General features: G+C 45.0%; 1 protein-coding gene across 1 annotated transcript in view; it reads right to left on the reverse strand.

Moving 5' to 3' along the window:
* The window catches only part of ARHGAP10 (Rho GTPase activating protein 10), a 373,897-nt gene that overhangs the window by 273,939 nt on the left and 83,888 nt on the right, over nucleotides 1-16,070 (reverse strand). The window contains exons 2-3 of the mRNA XM_052654355.1: nucleotides 6,130-6,225; nucleotides 5,995-6,056 (exon numbers count right to left, since the gene is read on the reverse strand). Of these exons, the coding sequence (XP_052510315.1) occupies nucleotides 5,995-6,056; nucleotides 6,130-6,225 (158 nt within the window). The remainder of the gene's footprint in view (nucleotides 1-5,994; nucleotides 6,057-6,129; nucleotides 6,226-16,070) is intronic.

Here is a 16,070-nt window from a genome sequence, read left to right on the forward strand (position 1 = left end):
ACTCATGGGTAAAAATGAATATGGCCTAATTTTTTGTAATCTCAAAGAACTACTGTTTATTTTTAGGTGTGACAAGGATTCAGTTCAGTTCAGTCGCTGAGTCGTGTCCAACTCTTTGGGACTCCACAAACCGCAGCACACCAGGCCTCCCTGTCCATCACCAACTCCCGGAGTTCACCCAAACCCATGTCCATTGAGTCGGTGATGCCATCCAACCATCTCCTCCTCTGTCAACCACTTCTCCTCCTGCCCTCAATCTTTCCCAGCATCAGGGTCTTTTCAAATGAGGCAGTTCTTCACATCAGGTGGCCAAAGTACTGGAGTTTCAGCTTCAACATCAGTCCCTCCAATGAACACCCAGGACTGATCTTTAGGATGGACTGGTTGGATCTCCTTGCAGTCCAAGGGACTCTCAAGAGTCTTCTCCAACACCACAATTCAAAAGCATCAATTCTTCGGGGCTCAGCCTTCTTCACAGTCCAACTCTCACATCCATACATGACCACTGGAAAAACCATAGCCTTGACTAGATGGACCTTTGTTGGCAAAGTAATGTCTCTGCTTTTTAATGTGCTATCTAGATTGATCATAACTTTCCTTCCAAGGAGTAAGCATCTTTTAATTTCATGGCTGCAATCACCATCTGCAGTGATTTTGTAGCCCCCAAAAATAAAGTCGGACACTGTTTCCCCATCTATTTACCATGAAGTGATGGGACTGGATGCCATGATCTTCGTTTTCTGAATGTTGAGCTTTAAGCCAACTTTTTCACTCCTCTTTCACTTTCATCAAGAGGCTCTTTAGTTCTTCTTCACTTTCTGCCATAAGGGTGGTGTCATCTGCATAGCTGAGGTTATTGATATTTCTCCCAGCAATCTTGATTCCAGCTTGTGCTTCCTCCAGCCCAGCGTTTCTCATGATGTACTCTGCATATAAGTTAAATAACCAGGGTGACAATATACAGCCGTGACATACTCCTTTTCCTATTTGGAACCAGTCTGTTGTTCCATGTCCAGTTCTAACTCTTGCTTCCTGACCTGCAAATAGGTTTCTCAAGAGGCAGGTCAGGTGGTCTGGTATTCCCATCTCTTTCAGAAGTTTCCACAGTTTATTGTGATCCACACAGTCAAAGGCTTTGGCATAGTCAGTAAAGCAGAAATAGATGTTTTTCTGGAACTCTCTTGCTGTTTTGATGATCCAGCGGATGTTGGCAATTTGATCTCTTGTTCCTCTGCCTTTTCTAAAACCAGTTTGAACATATGGAAGTTCACAGTTCATGTATTGCTGAAGCCTGGCTTGGAGAATTTTAAGCATCACTTTACTAGTGTGTGAGATGAGTGCAATTGTGCAGTAGTTTGAACATTCTTCGGCATTGCCTTTCTTTGGGACTGGAATGAAAACTGACCTTTTCCAGTCCTGTGGCCACTGCTGACTTTTCCAAATTTGCTGACATATTGAGTGCAGCACTTTCACACCATCATCTTTCAGGATTTGAAATAGCTTAACTGGAATTCCATCACCTCCACTAGCTTTGTTCATAGTGATGCTTCCTAAGGCCCACTTGACTTCACATTCCAGGACGTCTGGCTCTAGGTGAGTGATCATACCATCGTGATTATCTGGGTCGTGAAGATCTTTTTTGTACAGTTCTTCTGTGTATTCTTGCCACCTCTTCTTAATATCTTCTGCTTCTGTCAGGTCCATACCATTTCTATCCTTTATTGAGCCCATCTTTGACAAGGATATTGTAGTTCAAAAGAGCATTCTCCTTGAGAGTTATGATAAAACAATATAATACTGGACTCTCTGTCAAAATAATGGGGTGGGGTGGTGAGGAGTTCAGGAGAAACAGGACTGCCTGTGCGGCAATGCCCATTGAAGGCGAGCACTGAGGATGCGTAGTTTAATTCTATTTCTCCGTCTACACATGCTCACAATTTTCCAAACTAAACAGTTTAGATACTAACTTTAAGGAAGCACTAGGTGTCCGCTGCACTCCCTGGTCGGTGGCGGCCGCCCTCCACTGCTTTCTGGCTGTGGTTTGTCTCCTGCCGTCTGGGAGCTGCCATCCCCACACAGGGGCTGTGACATGCTGTCCCATTCTTTTCTGAGGTTCATGGCCTTATACAGACACCATCTCGTTCTTACTTCTACCCTGCACTGGAAACCCAGCCCTGTCACCTTCATTCTGCCTGAGACAGAGGCCCAATCAACCCCTGGCGCCGCTGAAGATTCAATCAACAGGTCAGCTCCCCAACAGCTCCGAGACCCACACTTTTCTTTATCAGACAGCCTGGAGCTACGACCACATTCCAGCCAATTCGTCTCAAGGCACAGAAACCAGAGATACGGTTGTCCCTCAGAATCCAGTGGGGACTGTTCAAGGATTGCCACGGACACCAAAATCCAAGGATGCTAAAGTCCCTTACATAAAAATGGCATAATACTTGCATATAACCTATACGTATCCTCCTATATACTTTAAATCATCTCTAGATGACTTGCAATACATAATAAAAGCAGCTATGTTTTTAATACGAAGGGAAAGTGTTAGTTGCTCAGTCATGTACCCCATGGACTGTAGCCCACCAGGCTCCTCCATCCATGGGATTCTCCAGGCAAGAATACTTGGGCAGGTTGCCATTTCCTTCTCCAGGAATCTTCCCAACCCAGGGATCAAACCTGGGTCATCCACATTATAGGCAGATTCTTTACCATCTGAGCCACCAGTTCACTGAGTGTGCAATAGCATTATATCTTTAAAAAGCAACATACATACCTTAATTTAGAAATATTTTACTGCTATAAAATGCTAACCATCATCTGAGCTGTCAGTGAGTCATGATCTCTTTGCCGCAGTGCCATCAAAGATCACTGATCACAGACGGCCACAACAAATGTATTAACAGTGAAAAAGTTTGAACTTTAACAAGAACTATCAAAATATGACCGAGTCAAAAAGAGAGCAATGTCATTGGGAAGATGGCACCTAAAGACTTGCTTAACTTAAGGTCGCCACAAACCCGCAATAAAAACACAATATCTGGAAAGCACAATAAGGCCTAACGAACATACTATGTAAATAGTTGTGACTACAATGTATATGATAGACAAAGAGTTTCAGCATGTATAAAATGCAAGTTTTACTTTTTGGAACTTGCCGGAATTTTTTTTCAAATACTTTTGATCTGCCAAGGCAAACTCCACGAATACAGAGCACCAACTACAGAATATCACCCTGTGTTTCTGTAGAGTTAAACTCCAGCACCATTCTGCCTAAACTTCTCCTCCCCCAGGTACCAAGATGCCATCATAGTTCTCCACTGCAAAGATTTCCTTCCCACGCCACTCTAGAGGTAATGGTGCCCCGACCCGCTCCCTGGCTCCTTGCCCTTCTCAATTGTGTTTTTCTTTTCTTTTCTTTTTTTTCTTTGGCCTCCTCAGGTGGCTTGTGGGCTCTTAGTTCCCAGACCAGGAATTGAACCCAGGCTCTCAGCAGTGAGAGCAGAGTCCTAAACACTGGACTGCCAGGTAATTCCCTCAATTTTATTTTGTAGCACTTACTGCTACTTGACAGTAAGTTTGTCTATCACCTCTCCTTTCCAAACTATAACCTCCCTGAGGGCAGGGACTTTGCCTGGTTTGCCTCTGTGTCCTCAGATTCTCAAGAGTAACTGAAGCATAAAAGCAGATCAAACACATATGCAGAATGCTCAGGAAAATAGGACTAAAGGTCAAAGAGGGTTGAGAACAAAACACTGATACTATTAACATTAACTAAGAACATGCGCTTTCCCCACCCACACGCCCACACCCACTTCATGCCCTAACAGGGTGATTTCACGGCACTACTTTTATCCACTCTGACATTTAGACTATTCTAAAGAGCTGAAGAATCAGTGACTACAGGGGCATATTAATAATAGCTGAATATGTCAGTTTGTGACAGAAAAGAACCCAGTGCAAGCACAGTACCTTCACGTGCCTGCTTCAGTATTTAAAACAAACACAACTCATCTCAGAATTTAGGGTGCAGTGTGAATTACGTTACACCCTTTAGAGGCCATGGGTATTGGTTATTTTAAGTAAAAAAAATCAGTGCTTTCTACTGTATATAAAATAGACTAATAAGGACCCCCTGTATAGCAAGCACCGAAAACTCTACTCAACACTCTGTAATGGCCTATATGGGAGAAGAATCTTAAAAAGAGTAGATGTATTTGTGTATGTATAACTGATTGACTTTGATGTACACTTGAAATTAATACCATATTGTAAATTAACTATACACCAATAAAAAAATTTTAATTAAAAATAGGTTTTAAAAATAAACAACATTTGGTTGTGCAACTTGGGGTAAAAACAATCAGTGCCTTGCTCCTCCTTCTCCGACTACAATCCTACCAGCTAGAAATCCCGACCAGCAGCTGGCCTTGTGACAGCAACATCTAGGAAGCAGGCAGGCGGATCAGAGCGTCTGGTTCTAGCCCGACCTGACTCTGGCCCTCAGCTGCCATGTGATCCTGGGCAAGGCACTGCACCTGTTTCCTCATCTGTGAATCAGGGGGCAATCACAGGGTCTATATCACAAGGCTGATATGAGAATTAAAGGGCTGAGTAGCAGGTACACAGCCTAGACCAGCACCAGGCACAGGGTGAGGGTCAATTCTCTCAACTGTCACGTTCAGGAGTATGACCACCACACCTGAACTCTCTCAAACACTTACGTGTGCACACTCAGTCGCCCAGTCACATCTGACTCTTTGGAACCCCCAGGACTGGAGCCCACCAGGCTCCTCTGTCCATGGGATTCTCCAGGCAAGAATACTGGAGTGGGTTGCCATTTCCTCCTCCAGCTTATACACTTACACTTTAACACAATTCTAGGAAGTACTCATTCTCGAGAACACAGAAAAAATAGACTGTCTTTTTTTTTAAGGCCTGAAAAACCTAGGGACGGTCCAGTGTATCATAATCCAATGGGGATTCTGCTGTAAATCTCTGTTGAGTGAATGAATGTCAGGAGACAAATACAAGTTTTTAAGAAATGTTGGTAAATACTATTCAACGCGCTCAGAATTCATGTGAAATGAGATCATGCACACAGTTCACTCAGCAGAGCCCTGGGCACAAGGAGGGCACTCCACGGAGGGGGGCTATTACTACTCCTGTTGGGAGAGTGTATTTCAAGGCAAAGTGGGATTTTAAAGTCTTGCAAGCTCAAGTTCTCTTCCTCTGCACACAGCCTAGAAACCCCCAGAATGAGGCAAGTTCCAACACTGCCTTGCTATCCCTCTGCCGTTCCATAAGTTGTCCTTTTTGTTGGTTTTTTTTTTTTACTGCACTGGCTCTTTGTTGCTGCCCATGAGTCTTCTCTAGCTGGGGTGAGTAGGGGCCACTCTCTAGTTGCAGCATGTGGGTTTCTCGTTGCAGGCGTTTCCCTTGTTGCAGCACACAGGGTCTAGGGTACACAAGCTCAGTAGCTGTGGTGTGGGCTCAGCAGCTGCAGCTCAAAGGCTTAGATGCCCCGAGACACGTGGGATCTTAGTTCCCAGACCAGGGACCAAAGCCAAGTGCCCTGCATTAGCAGATGGATTTTTAACCACCAAACCAGCAGGGAAGTCCTTCTGTCAGTTTCCTGCTTTTGTCTTCGTGATATGTTAAGATGATTCTTCATGAGACTTGATTTCAATGCAACTGCTCCAGGGCTAACAAAAATCTAGGAAGTGTTGATACAGTTCAAAACACCTCTTTACAGATGAAGACACAGGGCCTTGGTCGAGAGGTTCAGAAACTTGTCCAAGATCTCACCATGAGCAGCACCACTGGGGAACTAGAAGTCCAGGCTCCCCAAACCTCACCTAGGCTTGTTTGCATTACCAGGTTCTACCCATCCACAGATAAATGCACCAAAACCTCCTCCAGAACCAGCTTCTACACTCAGATTTCCCCCCATTTAAAGACGGATGTGCTCATGAACACCCCACCACTCACCATGATCTCCCTCTGCTCTTCCAGATTCTTCAAAAAATTAGAAAATTCACGCAAGGAAGCATCTGTAAGGAGAAAGGCATCATTATTTTGTGGCCAAAGCAAAGGAAAGCCAACGAAAACCTCGTCTTTACGTACCTATGCAGCGTTCATCGTCAGTCTCTGCATCTCCAATAAACTCAAATTTGAAGTCTCTGAGGGAGTGCGCAAACTTCCGCTGGGCTGCCGAGAGACCTGGAAAGACAGATGGAATGACCACGGGCATCCTTGCTTCCAGTCGAGGTTTAGCATGAACTGATTCCTCCCCAGATGCCAGAGCTGTGGAGCTCTCCTCCACATGAGCTGTGATGAGACACAACCCAGCTCCTCAGCCAAGGGGCCCGGCATCCCACCTGGGCACTCCCTGGGAGCTTGTCTGCTATGTTCTAGGATGGAGCAGTTGCTGGAGAAATACCTATATTGCTCCCAAAAGCACTCTCCCAATCTCTGCTCACTCAGGTCAGAAGGTGGGCCAATTCAAGTTCCAGCTATCATGAGGGGCACACTACACGTGACAGCGTCTCCCGAGGCTTGGGATATCCACATAGGTGCCGAGATTTCCAGTATAAACTTCCCAAAGCCCAGTCAGCCCACCAGACGCCCTGAACTGATGCTCCAGCTCTGGCTGGAGAAACCCAGAGGATTCAAAGAGCTTTCAAAGCAAACAGCAGCGGTGAGGTAAGCCAAAGACCAAGCTTAAATGGCAGAAAGAATTCATTCTCCAAAAGACCTATAGGGCCTCATCTATTTTTTCTTTTTAAATTGATGATTCATAGAAAATAGTGGAAAATTCTACTTCTGTAGCAGGCTAACAGTTATGTTACAGGCCACACACCATGCTACAGGATACGTATTTCTTTAACCTCACTCAATACTCAAAATAAAGGTTATTCCCATTTTACCATGGAGATGTTAGCACTAAGGTCACACAGCTACTACAACAGCAAAGGTCTGATTGCTTCCAAAGTCATTTGTATAAAACCCACGCCCCTGCCAGGGTGCAATCCTGTTTCTAAAGCACTTTAACAGCTGTTCCTCCCTGACGCCTGCACCCTGTACGGCTCCTGGCTCACTGCAATGAATACTGACAGACTGGGTTAAAGTAAACCTTCCTGTCCAGCAAACAGAAAAGCTGAAAACGCAAAACACCAGTCCATAACTGTTGATCAGAGCACTTACACAAAAAATGAATACGGACAAGAAATCGAAGCACTGGGCATGAACGCTGAGGGCTGTTTTTAATAAGACGGTGTAAGATGGTAGCAGCAAAAAGCTTCTCTTTTTTAGTCATCGTATTATAGCTAACAAGCAAGGAGTGAAAGAAAAAATTTCTTATTTTTACATTGGAAGAAAACCTTTCTAACCAACTCTTTAGCTCCACTCATTAAGCACAATGGTTCCCCAATGCCCTCCTTGACAAGCTGTTGCTGCTCACTTCTTAAACTTCCTAAGAACCCTCACCAGTTCTTCCAGCCGCTCTCATGATCTGGTTGCTCATTTTTTTTCTGGCGGCGCTGAGTCCTCACTGTGGCATGTGGGCTTTCTCTAGCAGTGGTTCATGGGCTTAGCTGCCCCGTGGCATGTGGAATCTTCTAAGACCAGGGACGGAACCCGTGTCCCCTGTGTTGGCAGGTGGATCCTTAACCACCAGACGACCAGAGAAGGCCTCTTAATTTTTTCTTAACAGATTCTATTTTAAGGCAGTTTCAGGTTGACAGCAAATTGTGGAGAAGGTAGAAGGTTTTCCCTAGAACCCCTGCCCTGACATGCATAGCTTCCCTCATTGTCAACAGCCTCCACTGTCACAGATTCGGAAACCTCATTCTTGCAAAGCTAAACCAGAAACCTTTCAGAAGGTGACACAGGATCGTAAGTTCTTACCCTTGGAGTACAGCACAAAAGCACAACCGTCATGTAAAACATGATGGGCTGCAAGCATGGTCCCCTTCTCCAGCCCTCCTTTGTAGGAGGCTTCTCTTGTCAATGGGACTCTTCAGCTCCTTTGGCAACAGGGAGAGTTCTATCCCGCCCCCTGAATCTGGGCTGGTCTTGTGCCCAGAAGAATGTGATGGAAGTGGCACTGCTAATCCGGAACCTCCGGCTTCAGAACTTCGCACATCCCTGCTCCAGTCCATGGAAAGCCTCTGGCCTCCATGTGATCAAGCCCCAGCTAGCCTCCTGAATGGTAAAAGATGTGTGGCCCAGCCCCCCCACTTATTGCCCCATCGGTCAGACATCCCACCCATAGAAGCAGAGCTTCCCGCCTTAAAGGAGGCAGCCCAGACGAGATCACACTGCCCAATGGGCAGAGTCCAAACTGAAATAAAGACTGCTGCTTAGGCCACTAGACAGGGCGGTGATTAGTTAGTAAGTAATAAACAGACTAATATAGAAAGGTTAATGAAATTTGACTGTATTAAAATTTTAAAGACATTAAAGAGTAAAGAAAAAGCACACACCACAAAGGTATAAACAGCAGCTATGAATCACTGAGGAAGGCAAGTCCCATAACAAGTTGGGCAAAACAGTTGAATAGGCCCTTTGCAAAATGAAATGAAGGAAATCCAAATGGCCCAAAACCACATGAAAAGGTGCTCAAACTCATTAGTGATTATAAAAGTGAAAAGAAAACCTCAACGTAGCTCAGTACACTCATCAGATTGGCAAAAATCAGTAAGTCTGGCAACCTCAAGAGTTGGTGTATGCGGAGCAACAAAAATTTTCACTTACTGCCAGTAAGGGTAAGAATGGGTATGTGGTGGCGGTGATTTAGTAGCTAAGTCGTGTCCAGCTCTTTGTAACCCCATGGACTGCAGCCCTCCAGGCTCCTCTGTCCATGGGATTTCCCAGGCAAGGATACTGGAGTGGGTTGCCATTTCCTTCTCCAGGGGATCTTCCTGACCCAGGGATAGAATACACATCTCCTGCTTGGCAGGCAGATTCTTTATCACTGAGCCACCTGGGAGGCCCAAAAATTGATATAATCACCTTTCAAGTACTCTGGCATTATCTAACAAGTTTGATGAGAACCTACAACCTAAAGCTGTCCTTCCAGGTAAATCCCTAAGATAAACTTTAGCACACATGCACTTACAGATGTGTACTTTCTATAACATACATTCACACATCAACACAGACTAATCTCACAACGTGGAGAGAAAGAAGGAAGTCCCAAAAGAATCCACAGTATGGCTGTTTCACAAAAAGTTCAAAGCAAGCTCCACTAAACCCTATGTTTTGGTTGCACACACAGGTCACAAAATTACAGAACAATTAAGAACGGTAAGTGAATCATTCTCGCAAAAGTCACACGATGTTCACCACCTGGGACAAGGGCAGAGGATGTAACAGACCGCTGCGAGGGGATTCAAAGGTTATTTTAGTTCATAACCTAGTGGGGAGTCTGCGGATATTTGCTTCCTCATTCTTCTTTAAAGCATACATCTGGCTCCCATATTTCTGTATTTCCACCAAAATTTCACAACTAAACAATAAAAATGTTTAAATCATAAAAATGTAAAGCCTGGGGATTTCTCTGGTATTCCAGTGGTTAAGCTATGCGTTTCAACGGCAGGGGAGCACACGGGTTTGATCCCTGGTCAGGGAACTAATACGCCACATGCCAAGGGGCATGATAAATAAAATAATAAAGGTATATATCTTCTAAAAAAAAATATAAACCCTGGCTATCGAGACCACTCCAGAGTTAATCCAGGCAAACATATGATTATTCCCTAGGACCAGCCATGCCAGCCTGTCCTTGGTTTACACAAGCCAAACTCACTCCAGACTACCAGGCTTCAAAGTGCTGTCCCATTCTGGAAGGGCTCCTTCCCTGCCCTCACCCCCGTCTGGCTGGCTCCTTCACAGAAACCTACCCCTCGCACCACCCTCCCCAAAATCATCGCCCCTGTGCCCTACACTCCGCTCTGTCCCACAGTGCACGACCTTCCCAGCACTGCTTACCTGAATCTGCCTCATTTAGTCAGCATTTTCTCGGGGTTCTCTCTCCCCCTGCCTCAGCTTACCTGGGCCCAGAGGCAGCAGCGGGCACCCTTGTGCTTCCCTCTATCTTTGAAACAGGGACCACACAGTTCTTGCTTTTTAGTTCATGCAGCTGTTTCCAAATAGTGAGTGTGTGGGCTTATCATTTTTAATAACTTTATCGTATTCCATTTTGCTAATGTTTGCCAGTTCTCAACAGGGGCATGTAATTGGTTCCATTTGTGTGTTTATCTATGTACTTATTTATATATTCCATATATAAACAACATATAAATGCTTATATTATACCTATAGAACCATGTGTTAGTCACTCAGTCGTGTCAGAGGCTCTTTATGACCCCATGGACTCTAGCCTGCCAGGCTCCTCTGTCCAAAGAATTCTCCGGGCAAGAACAGTTGAGTTGGTTGCCATTCCCTTCTCCAGGGGATCTTCCCCACCCAGGGATTGAACCCGGGTCTCCTGCACTGCAGGCAGGTTCTTGACCATCTGAGCCACCACAGAAGCGCACAGAACCGTAAATGCTGGTATAAAATCTATTTTTCCCCTCTGGAGTCTCTTCCTTTGAGTATTTTATCCAAAACTGCCATGTCAAAAAATACTTCAAGAATCATGCTTTCATAATGTCAGGGCAAGATACTTTCCAGAAAGCTATAATTTAAATGCATCCATTTCTCAACATTTATTTCATAATTCCTAATCTCATTAGTTGAAAATATTTATAACAGCAGAATTGAACTGAATCATATTTGCACAGCTAACATGATACATTTCTTCCTATGTAAATACCATACTTTTCTCTCTTAGCTAGGTATTATAGTTACATCTATTTTTATTTTAGAATATAATTATTTTTCCCCTCCACTGACTTCTTTCCACTATTATAGAGTTCTTTACAAAAACTTCTTATTGCTTAAAAATTTTACCACACCAAACTCCAGTTCCATTTAATCATCACAAATTTATCATCTTTTCTGTTAAATAGTACATTCTTTAAAATATTTGTTTTTGGCTACATGAGGTCTTCCTCGTGGCTCCCAGGCACTGCTGCCTGAGGCATGTGGGGTCTTAGCTCCCCGACCATGTCCCCTGCATTGGAAGATGGATTCTTAACCACTGGACCACGAGGGAAGTCTCTTTAGTACATTTTAAATCCCTGGTGGCTCAGACAGTAAAAAATCCACCTGCAATGCGGAAGACCTGGGTTTGAACCTTTGCTTGCAAAGATCCCCTGGAGGAGGGCATGGCAACCCACTCCAGTATTCTTGCCTGGAGAATCCCCATGGACAGAGGAGCCTGGTGCGCTAGAGTCCATGACGTTGCCAAGAGTGGACACAACTGAGTGACTAAGCACAGCACACTCTCCCATGTAGTTCGTACTCTGAGAGATCTCTGCTGCCTTTTCAGACATAACAAAATCGTAAGACACTTTTCTACATTTACACAGTCCATTACAAAAGTGCAAAGATGCTCTGTGCCAAAGATACAGGTTTATCATAGCCCATGAAACTCAACCAGTCTGTTACAACGGCTGGCAGCACTCCTCTGCTAGGGGAAGGCAATGAAGGGCCCACTAGATGCGACTACCTTTGTTGAGTGCCTACTTGGTGCTAATGGACTTACAAGTAATATTTCACTTATTTCTTATAACCAGCCTGTAGGGTGAGTGTTGATGTTACCTTATGTTACAAATGGGTTAAGTAGATTCAGAGATAGCTTAGTGACCTGATCAAGGGCACAGACCTCTTTAGACTGCTCATATTACGTCCTGGAGGCAAAGGATCAAGCTTGGTCTCTCAAGCTTCTGCTAATGTCTTCTCCATCACATTGTTCTGACTTTTTGGGAGATTTGACACGATTCCCAGGGCCTTTGCACAGATCTCAACTAGTTCTCTCGGATGCCTCTAACTAAATGGAAAATAAACTGTGGAAAATTCTGAGAGAGATGGGAATACCAGAGCACCTGACCTGCCTCTTGAGAAACCTGTATGCAGGTCAGGAAGCAACAGTTAAAACTGGACATGGAACAACAGACTGGTTCCAAATAGGAAAAGGAGGACATCAAGGCTGTATATTGTCACCCTGCTTATTTAACTTATATGCAGAGTACATCATGAGAAACGCGGGGCTGGAGGAAGCACAAGCTGGAATCAAAATTGCCAGGAGAAATATCAATAACCTCAGATATGCAGATGACACCACCTTTATGGCAGAAAGTGAAGAAGAACTAAAGAGCCTCTTGATGACTGAAAGCTCAACATTCAGAAGACTAAGATCATGGCATCCAGTCCCATCACTTCACGGAAAATAGATGGAGAAACAGTGGAAACAGTGACTGACTTTATTTCTCTGGGCTCCAAAATCACTGCAGATGGTGATTGCAGCCATGAAATTACAAGGCGCTTGCTCCTTGGAAGCAAAGTTATGACCAACCTGACAGCACATTAAAAAGCAGAGACATTACTTTGCCAACAAAGGTCCATCTAGTCAAGGCTATGGTTTTTCCAGTGATCATGTATGGATGTGAGAGTTGGACTGTGAAGAAAGCTGAGCACCGAAGAACTGATGCTTTTGAACTGTGGTGTTGGAGAGGACTCTTGAGAGTCCCTTGGACTGCAAGGAGATCCAACCAGTCCATCCTAATAGAGATTAGTCCTGGGTGTTCACTGGAGGGACTGATGTTGAAGCTGAAACTCCAATACTCTGGCCACCTGATGTGGAGAGCTGACTCATTTGAAAAAAGACCCTGATGCTGGGAAAGATTGAGGGCAGGAAGAGAAGGGGACAACAGAGGATGAGATGGTTGGATGGCATCATCGACACAATGGACATGGGTTTGGGTAAACTCCGGGAGTTGGTAATGGACAGGGAGGCCTGGCGTGCTGTGGTTTATGGGGTCACAAAGAGTCGGACATGACTGAGTGACTGAACTGAGCTGAACTAAATGGAAAATTCATATACCGTGTGCTTCCATGTCCCTCATCCTCTCCTGCATGCTAATTCCCAAGGAAAGTAAATTAGCACTACTCTTCAGCAACACCTTCAAGGCTGGCACATACTACTGGATAAGACAAAGCCTTATTTAGTCGCTGAGTTATGTCTGACTCTTGCAACCTCATGGACTACAGCCCACCAGGTTCCTCTGCCCATGGCATTTCCCAGGCAAGAAAACTGCAGTGGGTTGCCATTTCCTTCTCCAGGGGGATCTTCCCGACCCAGGGATCGAACTCACATCTCTTGTGTCTCCCTGCCTTGGCAGGTGGATTCTTTACCACTGAGCCACCTGGGAAGCCCAATAAGATGCCTGTGTGTGTACAAAAAGCAAAGGGATCTGCACTCTTTCAACTGAACTTGCCACTTCCAGAGTCTCCCAGAGTGGAACTTTTAGGTCTTCAATCTGCAGACAAATGGAAGAGAAAAATACAGGCACTAAAACTCTCCCTGGGGTTGGAAGACGTTTGAGAGATGAGGAGTTGTATTTGAGACCCACTCAGTCTGAGATGCAGACCTCCACATGGAGAGATCCAACCACACTTTAGTTGTAGCATGTAGGATCCAGTTCCCGGACCCGGGATCGAACCTGGGTCCCCTGCAATGGCAGTGCAATGCCTTAGCCACTGGACCACCAGAGAAGTCCCCAACCACAGTTTAAATCCAGATCTGGAGAGCCTCCAGATGCTGGCTGGAACTGCCCCACTCATCCTTGATGGTTTGACAAACGAGAAGATTGTTTCTTACCGTATAGCCACCTATGAACCTAACAGTTCTGAACTATTAGACACATGCAGACACTTGGAAGGAAGGGAAACCTCTCTATTCATATTGTTCTACGCCACTGCCAGGCAGCCCTCTGGGTACATGAGAGCCCCGGAAGCGACAAGCCTGGCCCTGGAAATAGAGTTGTAACTACAGGACTATCTCCACAACTTCCCGTCCCATCAACCAAACCACTAGCTGGCACACTTGAGGAACCGTGGCCTGCTCTCTAATTCTGGGTTTAAGATGCAAAATGAAGCAGCCAATACATGTACCCTTCTCACTCACAAAATTTGAAACTCAGGATGCTTCACCAGCCATATCAAATTCTAAACTCTTTTTCCAAATGGACAAACTGCACCTAGAAGCTCACATTCCTCAGCATGTAGAGACTGAAATCACCAGATTATCAAATATGCACCAGCTCTGCCAAGGGAAGTGCCACCACCCATTTTGCACATCAAAACACGTCCCCAAATTCTTCTGCGTTTTATTTAGAGAAGAACAGGGTGCAGGCTCTAAGAACTTCATTTCTTTCACGTCAGATTCATGCCAAGGAAATAATGCTGATGTTAATCCAAGGAACTTGGAACTGAAACAAAATTCCTCCAGGACTGTGGACTGGCTTCTCATTCTCCTTCGTGTTTTTCCAGATTTACATAACTGACTGCTGCACCGTGTACAAGAATAGCAGTCTGGCCTCTCTATATTAGTCAAAATAGAAAGAAAACAACTCACCTGATAGATTTTTTAAGTGGTGCAAATGTCTCTCGAGCCCAAAATGCCTTACGGGGCTAGTCATGGCCTGAAGGCCACATCACAGGCTATACTTCGAGTAGCTCAAGGGCCAGTACCATCTGTGCAACTTACGTTAAAGCCCTCCTAGCCCTAACTCTCCAATTCCAACCCAACTGGAGAGCCTGTGTAGAGCTCTTCTTAATCACGGAGTAAACCCCATCTCAAGTCACTAGTAATAGAATGGCCTGACCTGACAAATGCTGGGGGTAAAGGAACACAAGCGGAGTCCACAAAGACGCAGATGCCTCAGAACAAATGCATAAACCAGGACTCGAGACCCAGTATGGAGGGGCTTCCCTGGTGGCTCAGCAGTAAACAATCTGCCCACCAATGCAGGAGACATGGGTTCGATCCCTGATCTGGAAAGATCCCACATACTGCGGGGCAACTAAGCCTGTGCTGTGCTTAGTCGCTGAGTTGTGTCCAACTCTTTGTGACCGCATGGACTGTAGCCCACCAGGCTCCTCTGTCCATGGGGATTCTCCAGGCAAGAACACTGGAGTGGGTTGCCATGCCCCCTCCAGGGGATCTTCCTGACCCAGGGATTGAACCCGAGTTTCTTAAGTCTCCTCACTGGCAGGCAGGTCCTTTACCAATAGTACCATGTGGGGGGTCCCCAGGTCATTATGGTGGGTCCTGGTTCAGTGACGGGTGTCCTTTAAAAAAAAAAAAAGACACAGAAACATACAAAGAGAGAAGACACGGTGAAGAGATGCTGGGAGACGAGGTCCATCTACCGCCAAGGAGCAAGGCCTGGGCCAGGCTCTTCCCTCTCAGCCCCGGGAATGAGCCACCTCTGCTGACACCTTGATCTTGGACTTCTGACCTCCAAGACTATGCGACAGTATATTGCCATTGCTTCAGCCACCCCATCTGTGGGATTTCTGCTACAGCAGCCCTAGGAAACAAATACACCATGATATTTTTTTCTTAAGAAAAACAGGTAACCTTGAGGTTCAAGGTAATATACAGAAGACAAGAACACTCTTTGCAAGTACTGTTTTCTCAGATCGAGGATTTAAGCTCAATGACAAAACATGATATTATTCAAACATTTCAGAACTGAATATAGTAACTTGGCAAACAAAGTAGTTTCCAAAATATCTTAAGGAAGGGGAGACAGAAAAGAAAAATAAAACCACATACAGGGGATAATGTCAAGACAAGCTGCCTTGTTAACCACAGCATAGGCTTAAGGTCCAAAATAAATATCAGCCAGGATTTAGATGTCAAAGTGTTCACCTGACGGAAAGAATATAAGCTTTCCCACCCTTCAGCCACTGTGTCACCATTTCATTGCGCGGACTAGAAACTCAGCTGCTGAACAAAGCCAACAGTTGCAGTTTAGGTCTCTCATTTCTCACAAACAAATACTCATTTCCTTTAATATCGTTCATGTTTTTGTTTTTTTTTTTTTTTAACTTTTGGCCATGCCATACAGCATGTCAAATCTTATTTCCCCAACCAGGAACTGAACCCACAG

Source organism: Budorcas taxicolor, chromosome 17, assembly GCF_023091745.1.
Source record: "Budorcas taxicolor isolate Tak-1 chromosome 17, Takin1.1, whole genome shotgun sequence".
NCBI lineage: Eukaryota > Metazoa > Chordata > Mammalia > Artiodactyla > Bovidae > Budorcas > Budorcas taxicolor.